Source organism: Stigmatopora argus, chromosome 11 (genome assembly GCF_051989625.1).
Source record: "Stigmatopora argus isolate UIUO_Sarg chromosome 11, RoL_Sarg_1.0, whole genome shotgun sequence".
In the NCBI taxonomy this organism is placed as follows: Eukaryota; Metazoa; Chordata; class Actinopteri; order Syngnathiformes; family Syngnathidae; genus Stigmatopora; species Stigmatopora argus.
The window spans coordinates 5,456,710-5,475,030 of NC_135397.1; the positions used below are offsets into that span (position 1 = coordinate 5,456,710).

The 18,321-nt window shown below is 34.3% G+C and overlaps 1 protein-coding gene and 3 long non-coding RNA genes across 7 annotated transcripts; 2 read left to right on the top strand and 2 right to left on the bottom strand.

Annotated features, from left to right (window-relative positions):
• Positions 1-240: 240 nt before the first annotated feature.
• On the bottom strand, positions 241-12,063 carry csgalnact2 (chondroitin sulfate N-acetylgalactosaminyltransferase 2). The gene is made up of 8 exons (XM_077613180.1): positions 11,915-12,063; positions 10,012-10,742; positions 9,022-9,238; positions 8,848-8,949; positions 8,602-8,780; positions 8,313-8,407; positions 756-837; positions 241-688 (listed from the first exon to the last, which is right to left on the bottom strand). Exons 2-8 carry the CDS (start codon positions 10,655-10,657, stop codon positions 396-398), a joined length of 1,614 nt encoding a protein of 537 aa, XP_077469306.1. The 5' UTR covers positions 10,658-10,742; positions 11,915-12,063; the 3' UTR covers positions 241-395.
• LOC144084595 (uncharacterized) lies at positions 9,441-11,060 on the top strand. Of its 2 annotated transcripts, none has more exons than XR_013303856.1 (3): positions 9,441-9,611; positions 10,023-10,285; positions 10,403-11,060. It is a non-coding gene; the product is annotated as an uncharacterized LOC144084595 (long non-coding RNA). The 2 variants fall into 2 exon arrangements; XR_013303857.1 differs by having other exon boundaries at positions 10,038-10,285.
• A 1,260-nt stretch (positions 12,064-13,323) lies between the features above and the next one.
• LOC144084692 (uncharacterized) lies at positions 13,324-15,637 on the top strand. Of its 3 annotated transcripts, none has more exons than XR_013303883.1 (5): positions 13,324-13,466; positions 13,650-13,735; positions 15,031-15,149; positions 15,210-15,328; positions 15,568-15,637. It is a non-coding gene; the product is annotated as an uncharacterized LOC144084692 (long non-coding RNA). The 3 variants fall into 3 exon arrangements; XR_013303882.1 differs by lacking the exon at positions 15,568-15,637 and adding an exon at positions 15,390-15,530; XR_013303884.1 differs by lacking the exon at positions 15,568-15,637 and adding an exon at positions 15,401-15,501.
• A 39-nt stretch (positions 15,638-15,676) lies between these two features.
• On the bottom strand, positions 15,677-18,157 carry LOC144084886 (uncharacterized). Its single transcript, XR_013303948.1, has 4 exons — positions 18,008-18,157; positions 16,579-16,666; positions 16,365-16,511; positions 15,677-15,787 (listed from the first exon to the last, which is right to left on the bottom strand). It is a non-coding gene; the product is annotated as an uncharacterized LOC144084886 (long non-coding RNA).
• Between the last annotated feature and the right edge of the window lie 164 nt (positions 18,158-18,321).

Here is an 18,321-nt window from a genome sequence, read left to right on the forward strand (position 1 = left end):
CTTTGCACCTCCAGTCACATCAACATGCATCTTTATTCAGACGGTGACTGTCACAGGAAATTAAAAAGTCCCTTTTATTCAACAGCTAATAAATAGAAAACTATCTGAACAATATGGCTCGACAGGTTAGATATATAAAAAAAGGAAATTGAAAAACCCAGCCATTAGCCCAATAATGCAAGAACTGGAATTTGAAGAAATGTCAGATGACCGGAGAAGAAAACCCAGCGAGAAAAACGGCGCTTCAGCGGGTTGCTCCGTTTCACAGCAGAAAATGTCGACTTTGGGGGGGCGTGTAAGAAATGCAGCAGGGTGAGCAGCAATTGGATCGTTTGATTGCTGCGTAGTTCTTTGTACATTCATTTGTCTACAGCTGTGCGTCATGGATGGCGGGCTCATTCTTCTCCTTTGTTCTGCGGCTTGAAGGCCTGTTTGCGCAGGTGAGCTTCGATTTCCTCCCGGAACACCAGCATCCCCAGATGGGGGTGCGAGGCCTCGTTCATGGCTTTGGACTGAATGCACATGCGATACTGTTCCGGGGTCAGCTCGTCGGCGCACTGTTTCTCGTGCCACAGGTGGAAAAGATCGCGCACCGGCGTACGGATCACCACCAGGTCGCTCCGAAGGTATTTCCTGTACAAGTGGACGTCTTCTACGCCCCAGCCTTTCACTTCCAGATCGAACCCACCTAAGAGAGGGGAATGGATTAGCGAAAATCCGGCTAAAGCGCCGCGCCAAAGATCCCAAGGGCTTACCGATACTTAAGAAATCCGATCGATACTGACACGTCATTCCGAAGCCAAAATCTCTCCAAAAACCAGCATCCTTTTTGTGAACCTAGTTGAAAATAAACATCAGTTTTAGGTCGTATTTATAACCTGAGATAAAATTCAAGTGTAACGTCTTACCAGTTGTAGCTCGACAGGTGCCTTACTATACTATGTCATTTTTTAAGAAAAAAAGCCTTACTATACTATGTCGTTTTTTAAGAAAAAAGCCTTACTATACTATGTCGTTTTTTAAAGAAAAAAAGCCTTACTATACTATGTCGTTTTTTAAAGAAAAAAAGCCTTACTATACTATGTCGTTTTTTAAGAAAAAAGCCTTACTATACTATGTCGTTTTTTAAAGAAAAAAAGCCTTACTATACTATGTCGTTTTTTAAGAAAAAAAAAGCCTTGCTATACTATGTCGTTTTTTAAAGAAAAAAAGCCTTACTATACTATGTCATTTTTTAAGAAAAAAAAGCCTTACTATACTATGTCGTTTTTTAAGAAAAAAAGCCTTACTATACTATGTCGTTTTTTAAGAAAAAAAAAGCCTTGCTATACTATGTCGTTTTTTAAAGAAAAAAAGCCTTACTATACTATGTCGTTTTTTAAGAAAAAAGCCTTACTATACTATGTCGTTTTTTAAAGAAAAAAAGCCTTACGATACTATGTCATTTTTTAAGAAAAAAAAGCCTTACTATACTATGTCGTTTTTTAAGAAAAAAAGCCTTACTATACTATGTCGTTTTTTTAAGAAAAAAAAAGCCTTGCTATACTATGTCGTTTTTTAAAGAAAAAAAGCCTTACTATACTATGTCATTTTTTAAGAAAAAAAGCCTTACTATACTATGTCGTTTTTTAAGAAAAAAAGCCTTACTTATACTATGTCGTTTTTTAAGAAAAAAAGCCTTACTATACTATGTCGTTTTTTAAGAAAAAAAGCCTTACTATACTATGTCGTTTTTTAAGAAAAAAAGCCTTACTATACTATGTCGTTTTTTTAAGAAAAAAAGCCTTACCATACTATGTCGTTTTTTAAGAAAAAAAAGCCTTACTATACTATGTCGTTTTTTAAGAAAAAAAGCCTTACTATACTATGTCGTTTTTTAAGAAAAAAAAAGCCTTGCTATACTATGTCGTTTTTTAAGAAAAAAAGCCTTACTATACTATGTCGTTTTTTAAGAAAAAAAGCCTTACTATACTATGTCGTTTTTTAAGAAAAAAAGCCTTACTTATACTATGTCGTTTTTTAAGAAAAAAGCCTTACTATACTATGTCGTTTTTTAAAGAAAAAAAGCCTTACTATACTATGTCGTTTTTTAAAGAAAAAAAGCCTTACTATACTATGTCGTTTTTTAAGAAAAAAGCCTTACTATACTATGTCGTTTTTTAAAGAAAAAAAGCCTTACTATACTATGTCGTTTTTTAAGAAAAAAAAAGCCTTGCTATACTATGTCGTTTTTTAAAGAAAAAAAGCCTTACTATACTATGTCATTTTTTAAGAAAAAAAAGCCTTACTATACTATGTCGTTTTTTAAGAAAAAAAGCCTTACTATACTATGTCGTTTTTTAAGAAAAAAAAAGCCTTGCTATACTATGTCGTTTTTTAAAGAAAAAAAGCCTTACTATACTATGTCGTTTTTTAAGAAAAAAGCCTTACTATACTATGTCGTTTTTTAAAGAAAAAAAGCCTTACGATACTATGTCATTTTTTAAGAAAAAAAAGCCTTACTATACTATGTCGTTTTTTAAGAAAAAAAGCCTTACTATACTATGTCGTTTTTTTAAGAAAAAAAAAGCCTTGCTATACTATGTCGTTTTTTAAAGAAAAAAAGCCTTACTATACTATGTCATTTTTTAAGAAAAAAAGCCTTACTATACTATGTCGTTTTTTAAGAAAAAAAGCCTTACTTATACTATGTCGTTTTTTAAGAAAAAAAGCCTTACTATACTATGTCGTTTTTTAAGAAAAAAAGCCTTACTATACTATGTCGTTTTTTAAGAAAAAAAGCCTTACTATACTATGTCGTTTTTTTAAGAAAAAAAGCCTTACCATACTATGTCGTTTTTTAAGAAAAAAAAGCCTTACTATACTATGTCGTTTTTTAAGAAAAAAAGCCTTACTATACTATGTCGTTTTTTAAGAAAAAAAAAGCCTTGCTATACTATGTCGTTTTTTAAGAAAAAAAGCCTTACTATACTATGTCGTTTTTTAAGAAAAAAAGCCTTACTATACTATGTCGTTTTTTAAGAAAAAAAGCCTTACTTATACTATGTCGTTTTTTAAGAAAAAAGCCTTACTATACTATGTCGTTTTTTAAAGAAAAAAAGCCTTACTATACTATGTCGTTTTTTAAAGAAAAAAAGCCTTACTATACTATGTCGTTTTTTAAGAAAAAAGCCTTACTATACTATGTCGTTTTTTAAAGAAAAAAAGCCTTACTATACTATGTCGTTTTTTAAGAAAAAAAAAGCCTTGCTATACTATGTCGTTTTTTAAAGAAAAAAAGCCTTACTATACTATGTCATTTTTTAAGAAAAAAAAGCCTTACTATACTATGTCGTTTTTTAAGAAAAAAAGCCTTACTATACTATGTCGTTTTTTAAGAAAAAAAAAGCCTTGCTATACTATGTCGTTTTTTAAAGAAAAAAAGCCTTACTATACTATGTCGTTTTTTAAGAAAAAAGCCTTACTATACTATGTCGTTTTTTAAAGAAAAAAAGCCTTACGATACTATGTCATTTTTTAAGAAAAAAAAGCCTTACTATACTATGTCGTTTTTTAAGAAAAAAAGCCTTACTATACTATGTCGTTTTTTTAAGAAAAAAAAAGCCTTGCTATACTATGTCGTTTTTTAAAGAAAAAAAGCCTTACTATACTATGTCATTTTTTAAGAAAAAAAGCCTTACTATACTATGTCGTTTTTTAAGAAAAAAAGCCTTACTTATACTATGTCGTTTTTTAAGAAAAAAAGCCTTACTATACTATGTCGTTTTTTAAGAAAAAAAGCCTTACTATACTATGTCGTTTTTTAAGAAAAAAAGCCTTACTATACTATGTCGTTTTTTTAAGAAAAAAAGCCTTACCATACTATGTCGTTTTTTAAGAAAAAAAAGCCTTACTATACTATGTCGTTTTTTAAGAAAAAAAGCCTTACTATACTATGTCGTTTTTTAAGAAAAAAAAAGCCTTGCTATACTATGTCGTTTTTTAAGAAAAAAAGCCTTACTATACTATGTCGTTTTTTAAGAAAAAAAGCCTTACTATACTATGTCGTTTTTTAAGAAAAAAAGCCTTACTTATACTATGTCGTTTTTTAAGAAAAAAGCCTTACTATACTATGTCGTTTTTTAAAGAAAAAAAGCCTTACTATACTATGTCGTTTTTTAAAGAAAAAAAGCCTTACTATACTATGTCGTTTTTTAAGAAAAAAGCCTTACTATACTATGTCGTTTTTTAAAGAAAAAAAGCCTTACTATACTATGTCGTTTTTTAAGAAAAAAAAAGCCTTGCTATACTATGTCGTTTTTTAAAGAAAAAAAGCCTTACTATACTATGTCATTTTTTAAGAAAAAAAAGCCTTACTATACTATGTCGTTTTTTAAGAAAAAAAGCCTTACTATACTATGTCGTTTTTTAAGAAAAAAAAAGCCTTGCTATACTATGTCGTTTTTTAAAGAAAAAAAGCCTTACTATACTATGTCGTTTTTTAAGAAAAAAGCCTTACTATACTATGTCGTTTTTTAAAGAAAAAAAGCCTTACGATACTATGTCATTTTTTAAGAAAAAAAAGCCTTACTATACTATGTCGTTTTTTAAGAAAAAAAGCCTTACTATACTATGTCGTTTTTTTAAGAAAAAAAAAGCCTTGCTATACTATGTCGTTTTTTAAAGAAAAAAAGCCTTACTATACTATGTCATTTTTTAAGAAAAAAAGCCTTACTATACTATGTCGTTTTTTAAGAAAAAAAGCCTTACTTATACTATGTCGTTTTTTAAGAAAAAAAGCCTTACTATACTATGTCGTTTTTTAAGAAAAAAAGCCTTACTATACTATGTCGTTTTTTAAGAAAAAAAGCCTTACTATACTATGTCGTTTTTTTAAGAAAAAAAGCCTTACCATACTATGTCGTTTTTTAAGAAAAAAAAGCCTTACTATACTATGTCGTTTTTTAAGAAAAAAAGCCTTACTATACTATGTCGTTTTTTAAGAAAAAAAAAGCCTTGCTATACTATGTCGTTTTTTAAGAAAAAAAGCCTTACTATACTATGTCGTTTTTTAAGAAAAAAAGCCTTACTATACTATGTCGTTTTTTAAGAAAAAAAGCCTTACTTATACTATGTCGTTTTTTAAGAAAAAAGCCTTACTATACTATGTCGTTTTTTAAAGAAAAAAAGCCTTACTATACTATGTCGTTTTTTAAAGAAAAAAAGCCTTACTATACTATGTCGTTTTTTAAGAAAAAAGCCTTACTATACTATGTCGTTTTTTAAAGAAAAAAAGCCTTACTATACTATGTCGTTTTTTAAGAAAAAAAAAGCCTTGCTATACTATGTCGTTTTTTAAAGAAAAAAAGCCTTACTATACTATGTCATTTTTTAAGAAAAAAAAGCCTTACTATACTATGTCGTTTTTTAAGAAAAAAAGCCTTACTATACTATGTCGTTTTTTAAGAAAAAAAAAGCCTTGCTATACTATGTCGTTTTTTAAAGAAAAAAAGCCTTACTATACTATGTCGTTTTTTAAGAAAAAAGCCTTACTATACTATGTCGTTTTTTAAAGAAAAAAAGCCTTACGATACTATGTCATTTTTTAAGAAAAAAAAGCCTTACTATACTATGTCGTTTTTTAAGAAAAAAAGCCTTACTATACTATGTCGTTTTTTTAAGAAAAAAAAAGCCTTGCTATACTATGTCGTTTTTTAAAGAAAAAAAGCCTTACTATACTATGTCATTTTTTAAGAAAAAAAGCCTTACTATACTATGTCGTTTTTTAAGAAAAAAAGCCTTACTTATACTATGTCGTTTTTTAAGAAAAAAAGCCTTACTATACTATGTCGTTTTTTAAGAAAAAAAGCCTTACTATACTATGTCGTTTTTTAAGAAAAAAAGCCTTACTATACTATGTCGTTTTTTAAGAAAAAAAGCCTTACCATACTATGTCGTTTTTTAAGAAAAAAAAGCCTTACTATACTATGTCGTTTTTTAAGAAAAAAAGCCTTACTATACTATGTCGTTTTTTAAGAAAAAAAAAGCCTTGCTATACTATGTCGTTTTTTAAGAAAAAAAGCCTTACTATACTATGTCGTTTTTTAAGAAAAAAAGCCTTACTATACTATGTCGTTTTTTAAGAAAAAAAGCCTTACTATACTATGTCGTTTTTTAAGAAAAAAAGCCTTACTATACTATGTCGTTTTTTAAGAAAAAAAAAGCCTTGCTATACTATGTCGTTTTTTAAGAAAAAAAGCCTTACTATACTATGTCGTTTTTTAAGAAAAAAAGCCTTACTATACTATGTCGTTTTTTAAGAAAAAAAGCCTTACTATACTATGTCGTTTTTTAAGAAAAAAAGCCTTACCATACTATGTCGTTTTTTAAAGAAAAAAAGCCTTACGATACTATGTCATTTTTTAAGAAAAAAAAGCCTTACTATACTATGTCGTTTTTTAAGAAAAAAAGCCTTACTATACTATGTCGTTTTTTTAAGAAAAAAAAAGCCTTGCTATACTATGTCGTTTTTTAAAGAAAAAAAGCCTTACTATACTATGTCATTTTTTAAGAAAAAAAGCCTTACTATACTATGTCGTTTTTTAAGAAAAAAAGCCTTACTTATACCATGTCGTTTTTTAAGAAAAAAAGCCTTACTATACTATGTCGTTTTTTAAGAAAAAAAGCCTTACTATACTATGTCGTTTTTTAAGAAAAAAAGCCTTACTATACTATGTCGTTTTTTTAAGAAAAAAAGCCTTACCATACTATGTCGTTTTTTAAGAAAAAAAAGCCTTACTATACTATGTCGTTTTTTAAGAAAAAAAGCCTTACTATACTATGTCGTTTTTTAAGAAAAAAAAAGCCTTGCTATACTATGTCGTTTTTTAAGAAAAAAAGCCTTACTATACTATGTCGTTTTTTAAGAAAAAAAGCCTTACTATACTATGTCGTTTTTTAAGAAAAAAAGCCTTACTTATACTATGTCGTTTTTTAAGAAAAAAGCCTTACTATACTATGTCGTTTTTTAAAGAAAAAAAGCCTTACTATACTATGTCGTTTTTTAAAGAAAAAAAGCCTTACTATACTATGTCGTTTTTTAAGAAAAAAGCCTTACTATACTATGTCGTTTTTTAAAGAAAAAAAGCCTTACTATACTATGTCGTTTTTTAAGAAAAAAAAAGCCTTGCTATACTATGTCGTTTTTTAAAGAAAAAAAGCCTTACTATACTATGTCATTTTTTAAGAAAAAAAAGCCTTACTATACTATGTCGTTTTTTAAGAAAAAAAGCCTTACTATACTATGTCGTTTTTTAAGAAAAAAAAAGCCTTGCTATACTATGTCGTTTTTTAAAGAAAAAAAGCCTTACTATACTATGTCGTTTTTTAAGAAAAAAGCCTTACTATACTATGTCGTTTTTTAAAGAAAAAAAGCCTTACGATACTATGTCATTTTTTAAGAAAAAAAAGCCTTACTATACTATGTCGTTTTTTAAGAAAAAAAGCCTTACTATACTATGTCGTTTTTTTAAGAAAAAAAAAGCCTTGCTATACTATGTCGTTTTTTAAAGAAAAAAAGCCTTACTATACTATGTCATTTTTTAAGAAAAAAAGCCTTACTATACTATGTCGTTTTTTAAGAAAAAAAGCCTTACTTATACTATGTCGTTTTTTAAGAAAAAAAGCCTTACTATACTATGTCGTTTTTTAAGAAAAAAAGCCTTACTATACTATGTCGTTTTTTAAGAAAAAAAGCCTTACTATACTATGTCGTTTTTTAAGAAAAAAAGCCTTACCATACTATGTCGTTTTTTAAGAAAAAAAAGCCTTACTATACTATGTCGTTTTTTAAGAAAAAAAGCCTTACTATACTATGTCGTTTTTTAAGAAAAAAAAAGCCTTGCTATACTATGTCGTTTTTTAAGAAAAAAAGCCTTACTATACTATGTCGTTTTTTAAGAAAAAAAGCCTTACTATACTATGTCGTTTTTTAAGAAAAAAAGCCTTACTATACTATGTCGTTTTTTAAGAAAAAAAGCCTTACCATACTATGTCGTTTTTTAAGAAAAAAAAGCCTTGCTATACTATGTCGTTTTTTAAGAAAAAAAGCCTTACTATACTATGTCGTTTTTTAAGAAAAAAAAAGCCTTGCTATACTATGTCGTTTTTTAAAGAAAAAAAGCCTTACTATACTATGTCGTTTTTTAAGAAAAAAGCCTTACTATACTATGTCGTTTTTTCAGGAAAAAAACCTTACTATACTATGTCATTTTTTAAAGAAAAAAGCCTTACTATACTATGTTGCGAAATAAAATTCAAGTGTAACGTCTTACCAGTTGTAGCTCGACAGGTGGCGCTAGCTCCGCATTTCCATAAACGATGGCAGGATTATACAGACTGAACACCACCGGATAGAAGACTTTCTTATCTAAAGAATAAAGAAAAGCATGTTGACTCTGCCATTGACAGCCATAGACGTCCAATCCTTTTGAAGTGGGAGGAGGAGGAGGAGACGTTCATTGGCTGCCGCCGCCCTGCCACTTGAAATGGATTGGACGTCTGCTGGGCTGGTTCCAAACACATTGAAGTTGGGTCCAAAAATGAGCAGACGTGAAAACGTACTGGGTGACGCGTGGAGACGGCACGAATTGAGGAAGTCCGAGGTGAAATGGATGTCCACGTCGCAGAAAAACATCAGCACGTCGCCTTTGTTCCAAGCGTGCGCGCCGATATCCAAGCCCCGCCCACGGGAAAACTCCTCGTCCACCGGGATCAGCGTGTAGTTGGAGAAATTCTCCTCTCTGACAAAAATAATAATAGTTTAAGATGACCTTGACAGGGCCAATACATCTGAGGAGAAGGACAAACCTTGACATGGATTCCAAAGACAACTTGACCTCTTGAAGACCCTCGTGACCAAAATAAACTACGGTGAGATGAACACGTCTGTCCTGCTGCACACACACCTTCCTAAGAGCAGTCAGCGGCGTTACAGACTTTTCCAAAAAAGGGCCGACGCCACGGTCCGGACCACGTTTTCACCTGAAGTTGTGCAAGAACTGCAGAAAGGTTTCAACTCGGCCCGCCAGCGGCACGATGACGTCGATGATCATGGCGGACGTGTCGACGGCGGCGCTCCTGACTTTCATCAGCGGCCCAAAAGGCCTGAAGAGGGTGACGTGGCGGATGGCGCCCAACTCTTTTTCGGCGAAGAACAGCTCGTAAAGTGAGCCTTTGTCCCGCTCGGTCCTGTGCATGCCTACCGACGTGGGACAAAACTTTAGAAATGAGCTTATATCATAACATTTCAATCATTTGTGGGGTTACAAATTCTATTTTGAAATATTTCAATCAAATATGGACCAAATAGAGCGCATCGAATTAAGTTATTGAACTGATTTCTTATTATTATTATATATTTAAAAGCTTGTTGACCAACTCCGGTCGTGGGCGGAGCCTATCCAGTCTCCCTCCTCCACCACCACACCTGAATCAAATTACCCGCTTCGTTACCAGGCTTCTGGCCAGCTTGCTCAAGATTTGTTCATTTGACTGAGGTGACTTGGAGGAGGGAGGGAGACATGGAAAAGAGACACTTTAAGACAACAGTTGGTGATTTTGGCGTTGAAAAGGCAAGTGAAACATAAATTTATGTATATATAATTAACCTTAAAATGTTTTTCCTTTGAAAACTAGCCACCAGGTGGTGCAAAAACCGCATAAACGTAACAGTCATCCGATTATATCGCCTATATCTCAATCAACATTGAAAAAAAAAGTCTTTAAATAAACCAGCTAAGATATTGGTCGACATTTAAACAAAAAAAACTTCCTGTTAAATGGGCTGATAGAAAATTTAAACCAAAAAGTACGTGCATCAACCCACTTTCAATCTTTTAATATAAACAGTACACAATGTGCTATATTCAATGATATTAATGGGTGATAAGTTGACAATCCTCCGCTAACATTTGTAGTCACCAATATTAGCTTAGCGCAGTACATGAGCAAATAGTTGGAGAAATACCTCACCTTCGATGAAGTGGCCCTCTTTGTAGACCTGCTTCCGAGCGGGCACGTCGTCCTCCTCGTCGGGGTTGTTGAGGATCTCCAAGGCCGCCTCGATGACCTCGGCCAGTTCGTCGCGGCGGTCCTTTCGAACGGGCTTCTCCTCCGGGTGTCTCGTCAGCCCCATCTCCAGCTGGTAAATCTTGGACGAGGTGAAGCTCTCGAAGGGCACCACGGCGTACTCGCTGGGCAGGCGCGCCCCCGCGCCCACCTCGGCCTTGTCGATCTGCGAGTGCAGGTAGTCCAACAAATCCCCCGGCTCCCCTCGCTCCGCCTTGTTCTCCGCCAAAGCCTGCGCCTCGGAGAGCTCCTTCTTCTCCTGCAGCGGCTTGAGCTTCTCGCTCATTTCTTGCAGCTCCTGCTTGAGCTGCGCGATCTGCCGCTTGAGACTGGAGGCACGGCTCAGGTGGCGCTCCTCCTGCTCCTGCAGCAGGGCTTGGTAGTACTCCTTTCCCGAGGGCTCGCCCGCTATGCCCGGCAACGCCCGGTTGATGTCGCCGGGAGGGGCGCACTCCAGCAGGTAGGTGAAAAACAGCGTGACCAGCAGCAGGAGGAGGCCCAGGAAAAGCCAGCGCAACCGGCCGTGGACCGGCAACCCCCGCCTGGGCATGGCGCTCTCATGTCTCGCCAGACGGCGCTCGGGGAAAAAAAGCCGCCGGGAAGAATCTCCCCCAGGAAAACCACGCGCTTGTCACCTGCCACGGAGAAAGGTCAAGTCGGCGACAAGAGGCACGTGGAGGCGAAGACGGAACTCGTAAAGCCTTTCGGATGAATATCATGTTGCGTTTTGGGGAAGAAGATATGACTTTTGTCACCCACGGAGAAAGAGTCGACCAGAGTGACCCCGGTTACGTAAGATTACTTCAAACTGGCTCCAAAGTTCACCCCCCAAAAAGCATGATTTTCGCAGATAGGCTCAAGAGTCCCGCTATGACTGTTGAACAATACACACAACGTTTGGTTTCCTGTTTTGCAGTTGTTTGTTAGAAAATAAAAGCAGAAAATCACCACAATTTTTTTTTACCTTTCACTGCAGGTAAAAGACATGTGCGGTGACACCTTAAGAAGTATTTTAATGCATTTTTTAAAATTTGAAAATGAATTAGACGTCCTTTGCCGTCCTGCGTGTTGAAACAGTGAATGTCCACTGCCAGCCATTGCACATGTTTATCACTATCAATTCGTTTTTAATAGAATAAATGTTTTTCCTACTATTATTTTATGTTTGCGCATTATACACAAAATTTAAATTAATATTTAACTTGTTATACATGTAGCTATATTTGTCCTATTTTAGGCATTTAAATGTTATAATCAGCTTTTCGATGTGATTCTTAATATCTAATGTCTTTGTTAATTTTATTATTGATCAACATAGTAGTTATTGTTGTTTTACACTAACATTGTAGTTTTTATCGAACATTAATTTATATTTTTTGTTGTATTGTTGTGTTTTGCTTTTCCCCTATACATGTAACATTTTTTGTATGTTTATTGTAAACCCTGAACATATATTGTGAATGAGTTTGTCTAACTGCACAATAAAGTTCTTTTTAAAACATTTCTTCCCAAACTCTTAAATTCAAATATCTTTTAGTAACCCAAAATAAAAATGCAGCAATTCTCTATAAAAAAAAGCTGTTTAATGACTTTTTTATTGTTTTTATAAGCTGTTTAACAATGGTCCAATGTGAACCATCACTTATGTCGTCCGTTCGCAATTATTGTGAACCGCCTTCACCGGAAGTAGAGCACGTTGTGCTGTTAGCTTGGCGACAGAGGTCTAAGTAAAGCGGTTTCCATCTATATTTGTCTGTCTATTAAACGTTTGGGGAAGGCATTTTGCCGTGCTAATGCGCTTCCTTACCTCATGACGTGTGCATCCCTCGCCGTCGACTCTTAAAGTCGGAGGGTGGAACCAAAGCCACAACGACAGGCGGCCTCTGTTTGCAAAATGCCACGGAGCAAAAAGAGAAAAGAGCAGCTTGCCATCCACTTCCGCTCTGCACCGGCCAATAGGAGCCTCGCTACCGAGTGACGCCACACAACACGTTGACGCGCTTCATAATAACAAAATTGGCTGTAACGTTTCATCCAGTGGTCTCACTTTGCCTCTTTTAGGGGTCTGCAGCCCCCTGAATAATTTATTAATAAAAAAAATGGTTAACAAAACATATTTTTTTCATGGAAAAGTCTATGCATGGTAAGGCTTTTATTAAAAAAGAGACTATAGTAAGGCTAATTTTCGGTAAACCAAAAAGCTTTTTTTCCTTTAAAAAGTACAGTAAGGCATTTTTTCCTAAAATAAATGACCATGCAATAGTAAAGCTTTTCTTGAAAAAAATGACCATTATGGTAAGGCTTAAAAAAAGCCTTACTATACTAAGTCGTTTTTTGAGAAAAAAGCCTTACTATACTATGTTGTTTTTTAAGAAAAAAAGCCTTACTATACTATGTCGTTTTTTGAGAAAAAAAGCCTTACTATACTATGTTGTTTTTTTAAGAAAAAAAGCCTTACTATACTATGTCGTTTTTTTTTAAAGAAAAAAGTCTTACTATACTATGTCGTTTTTTAATAAATAAAAAAAGCCTTACTATACTATGTTGTTTTTTAAGAAAAAAAGTCTTACTATACTATGTCGTTTTTTTTTAAGGAAAAAAAAGCCTTACTATAGTATAGTAAGGCTTTTTTTCGAAGTGTATTTTACAAAAATTAATTGTAAGTGTAAAATAGTTTTGTGAACTTATAACTAAAATGTCTTGTCTTATGTCTACAGGTGGACAAACCAGAGAAAAGACTGGCTGAACCAATCAACACTTCAATGTAATGCCAACTAAGTATGCTCAAGTTGAAATGTTTACCTGTAAATAAAATTATTCTAGTCATTTAAATTAAATGTCTAGAAGTAAAAAAACAAACACTAAAGTGCATGTCATCACAATGTTCATAATGTGCAATACTGTATTTTAAAGGATTAAAGCCCAACCCAAAAATATTTACAGCTCCCCCCACTAACTAATGCACGTTATGATGAAAACAATGTGTTTTTTTAAGTATGAATGCCCAATCAACACCTATTTACAGCCCCGCCCCTGCCCCCGCCCCACCCACTGACTAATGCATGTTATTATGAAAACAATGTATTTTTTTAAAGTATTAAAGTCCAACCCAAAAGCATTTAAAGCGCCCCCCCCCACACACACACTGATTAACGCACGTTATTATGAAAACAATTTATATTTTGTGTGTCTATTTTTAATAGGCGTGGCCGAGGTCACAGTTCAAATAGCTGACGTCAAACCCCAAAATGGCTGATGAGCCAGGAGGCAACACGGACGTGCACTGCAGAGCAGCTCAAAAGTGACGCTTTGTCGAAGAAAGCCTGACAAACTTCTCACAGGACGATGCAGCACATTCGGTACGTTGTCATTTGGGGATTTCGAAGCCCCAGTTCTCGTCTTAAGAGTGATAAGAGCATGATTCGTTGACGTGATGTAGCCCCATGTGTGTGCAGACAGCAAAATGTTTGCTAACAAATTGGCTACATTGCGTTACCGATCGCTCTTTGTTTAAAGAGAAATCATTCCATTGTGTGTTTCAGTCCCTCAACGAGCACAGACTGCTGGGAAACATCAAGAATGTGGCCAAAACGACCAGAAAGGGGCATCTTGTCGACGCCATAACAAAGTGAGTCATTTTTAAACCGTTCCGATTTTCTCTATTCGTGTAATATTTAAACGTCAGTGTTCAGTATTCAAGGTTTTGCGCAATTGGCTCGTTTTTCGTCATGATACATTCAACTTTTGAATGAAAACACTAACTAGCTTGGTGTTTTTTTTAATAGCAAAAACCTGTGGATAAGTCACCCACACAAATGCCATTAGTGTACGTGTAAGGAATAAGCAGTAATCCCTCGATTATCGCGGTTAATGTAGACCAGACATGGCTGCGATAAATGAAAAACTGTAAAGTAGGGTCATCCCTATTGAATTTAATTTTTAAAAAAATACTATAGTGGCAAGTGTAGGAGTAGCTTCTGCTTGTGAGTTTCACATCTTTCTGAACTTAAAAATAATAATCAAACATAGGCTTTGTCATCATTGACTCGACAAAAGCGTAACTGTCATCATACCCAGATAACTGCGAATGACCAAATTGGTAATTGGTACAAAAAATTCTGCCATGTAGTGGAACTGTGCACTCAAATAGATTATATACTTTTACCCCGTTAACTTTCTTAAAGACCTCACGGTTTGGACCGTTTCATTTTTAGTTTTAAATGTGGTTTTGACAAAACCCAAGTGAGATTTATTCAACAATAGTGCAGGTGTCATTTTTGACTAATTTAAACATTTTTTTCCTTGGCATAAGAAGAGAAAAATGGAAGCTTTTTGGATATTTTTTTAAGAAGGAATGGATTTGAAATAATTGACTGAAAAACTCAACGCAGAAGTAGGATTTATTTTATTTATTATTTTCATGTAATTTGTACCTTGTGGGCCCCTGTCCAGTGTGTTTTCTATATTTCCCACCACATCAAGATCCTGATTATTTGTTTGTGGAGGAAAACATGAAAACTTGACTGGATAGGGGCCTTTAAAGACTCGGATAATTTTTTAGTCTCTCTGCAGCAGACAAAAAGAAAACCAGACCATCAGGAGTATGTCTAATATTGCCTTTTGCAGTGTCTGAATAATGGGTACCCTTTTGATGTTTTAGAGGAAAAAAAGCTAAATGTAGTTTTTTTTTAGTAAAATTTGACTTAATTAGGCCCTAGTCTGTATTTCTTTATGTAACTTAATCTATTGTGCCTTCCCCCCCATGGGGGACAAGGTTTCCTGCCTATGTACAGATAGGCTGACGCACCCCCTCATTTCTCGGTGTTACACCTGAACCAATCTGAGTTTTTCAAAATAAAAGGTAAGACCTTGTGAATGGTTTTTTACTTAACTTTGTGCATTGACCCCTTTTTTGTTTTCCAGAATTCCACCTGAGGGGGACAAGGTTTCCTGCCTATGTACAGATAGTCTGATGCACCCCCCCATTTCTCGGTGCTGGGTGTTACGCCAGAACCTATCTCCAAACTTTTTCAAAATAAAAGGTAAGGTGTGAATGGTTTTTTACTTAACTTTGTACATTTACCCCTTTTTTTGTTTTCCAGAATTCCACCTGAGGGGGACAAGGTTTCCTGCCTATGTACAGATAGTCTGATGCACCCCCCCATTTCTCGGTGCTGGGTGTTACGCCAGAACCTATCTCCAAACTTTTTCAAAATAAAAGGTAAGGTGTGAATGGCCTTTTACTTAACTTTGTGTATTGACCCCTTTTTTTTGTTTTCCAGAATTCCACAAGGGGGACAAGGTTTCCTGCCTATGTAACAGATAGTCTGATGCACCCCCCCATTTCTCGGTGCTGGGTGTTACGCCAGAACCTATCTCCAAACTTTTTCAAAATAAAAGGTAAGACCTTGTGAATGGTTTTTTACTTAATTTTGTGTATTGACCCCCTTTTTTTTCCAGATTTCCCCCTGGTGCCAAGGGGAGTTTCTTCGTCCATTTGAAAATGTCAAAATAAAAGTTTTTAAATGTATACATGTGTTTGTCTTTATCTAACAAATGCAAGTAACAATCCAAGTTAAAACAATTTATTTACAGGTAAACATTTCAACTTTAGCATACTTAGTTGGCATTACATTGAAGTGTTGATTGGTTCAGCCAGTCTTTTCTCCAGTTTGTCCACCTGTAGACATAAGACAAGACATTTTAGTTATAGGTTCACAAAACAATTTTACACTTACAATTATTTTTTGTAAAATACACTTAGAAAATAAAATTTGAAAAAAAAAGCTGGGGGCATAGACACTTTGAAAATAAAAGAATTAAAAAATGGGGATTAAACACTTAGAAAAAAAAGCTGGGGGAATAAACACTTAGCAAATACAGTGAGAAAAAAATAGGGAATAAACACTTAGAAAATAAAATTAGGAAAAACAATGGGGTATGTACACTGGGAATAAACACTTGGAAAAAAAGGCTGGGGGAATAAACACTTAGCGAATAAACACTTAGAAAATAAAATTAGGAAAAACAATGGGGTATATACACTGGGAATAAACACTTAGAAAATAAAATTAGAAAAAAAGGCTGGGGGAATAAACATGTGGAAAATAAACTGAGTATATACACTTAGAAAATAAAATTAAGGAATAAACAGAAAATAAAATTAGAAAAAAAACTGGGGGAATAAACACTTAGAAAAAAAGTTGGGAATAAATACTTAGAATTCCTGCTCTAACATTAACTGAGATCCTTCTTACCTTAAAGATTTAGTCAAAGGGCTGTGGAAATGAATGGCCAGTGAAACATCACCATGATGATTTTGGCTTTTATTTAATTTGGATTTTCAGAAGTACAGAGACACCATATGATTCAAGTGGGCAACTTGCGAGGAAGATCTCTCAGGCCTGTTGCATGCAAACAAATAGCAAAAGTTAGAATATATAGAATGAAGATTCAACTTGGGGGGTTTACCTTGATCTGGCCCAGGCTCCTCTTCTATAGCCTCAAGAGTGCTCTAGGCATGCTAGAAGAGCTGCATCTTGGTGCTAAACAGGGAAAACTTGCACACAAAAAAGCACAAGTTAGCATATATAGAGCCTGGAGATTCAACAGATAGGCTTAGTTGATTTTTTGGGGAAGTAGTTTTATCTTGATGCTAAACAGGGAAAACTTGATTTAACCAAGGTATTTGGGGGTTGCCAAACAATTACGGGATAGAGAAATCTTACAAGAAATTTAATAAACGATCAAGGTAAAGAATGAAAATTAGTTAGCGAGTGCCAAGTGCTATTTTTCCTTTTCCAGACAAGGCGATTAAATATACAGACTGATGTTAACAGCTAGGACAAGTGTGTCAAACTCGAGGTTGGTTCGCGGGTCGCAATAACGTCAACTCGATTTCACGTAGGCCGGACCATTTTTGAAATATTTAGATTTTTTATTTATTTATTTTTAAATTGGATAAAAAAAAACTATATCAAAAGCCCTAAATATTCAGTTTTTATAGATCTAAAACAAATGTTTGTTTGAGCTTCTTTTTTTTTCTTCATGAGGGAAAATATCTTATAATAATTTGTTTTTCATTTCAAAAGGAAACAAAATATTTTTGGGAATATGTTCAATATTAGAGTGGAAAACAGAATTTTTTAAACATATTTATTTTTATATTTTATTAAATGCTTTTTGAACAATAAACAAAAAGGAATAAAATTGATTAAACAAATACAATTATTGATTTAAAAAGGGGAAAATGAGGAAATATAATATACATGTATAATCTTCATTTGAATTCGATCCTAACAGAAAGTCAGCACTCATGATTTACTTTCTCGGGCCGCACAAAATGACGCGGCGGGCCAGATTTGGCCCCCGGGCCGCCGCTTTGACACCAGTGAGCTAGGTAGGAGAAAGTTGGCTTAATAGTTTTGTATACGGCGATTAAATATACAGACTGACGTTAACAGCTAGGAGAAAGTTGGCTTAACAGTTTTGTATAAGTGATTTTTTTTTTTTGTAAAAACAGAACCATTACAAATCGGCAATGGGTGTTAAGCACTCGCAATGAAAACTATCATACTTACAACACAACAGGAACTACCTAGAGTAAGCATTTACCCAGCAAACTGTCGGTTGATGTCTCGGCGTTGTTTGATTAAATTTAAAGTCTTGCTACACGACTCAATAACGGAGAGAAAACGGATAACATAGTCAAATCGTGACGCTAACGCTAATGCTAACTAGTAACATACGGCACAAGCCCAAACTTAAATTGTCGACGGTGTGTTAAACCTGGCATTAAACTAAGAAATTTGTTGGCGTTTCGGGCTCAATTGATTGCTGAAAACCCCCCCGACAGCTTGATAAAAACGCATTTAAGCCAGTGAATTGCTCTATTCCTTACCTGTTGGCGTGGTCGTCGACCGGCAGCGTGGCAAGAGCCTTCCAAAAAGAACGGTTACTGCGCATGCGCTTAATCAACTCAGCTACGTCGACAATAGGCGTAACCACGCCCATATTGTAGAATAGTCGTGTGTTTTGTGGTCTTGATACTATAAAAACAGTACCTATACTATGTCGTTTTTCTAAGAAAAAAAGCCTTATTATACTATGTCGTTTTTTTTTCAGGAAAAAAAAGCCTTAATACACTATGTCGTTTTTTAAGAAAAAAGCCTTACTATACTGTCATTTTTTAAAGAAAAAAAGCCTTACTATACG

Excerpts from the sequence above, each read along its gene's own strand:
- csgalnact2 (XM_077613180.1), bottom strand. The coding sequence starts at position 10,657 with ATGCCCAGGCGGGGGTTGCCGGTCCACGGCCGGTTGCGCTGGCTTTTC. Across the intron at positions 9,239-10,011 it reads AGAGGGCCACTTCATCGAAG|GCATGCACAGGACCGAGCGG; the intron begins GTGAGGTATTTC and ends CCACGTCGGTAG. Across the intron at positions 838-8,312 it reads CACCTGTCGAGCTACAACTG|GTTCACAAAAAGGATGCTGG; the intron begins GTAAGACGTTAC and ends ATTTTCAACTAG.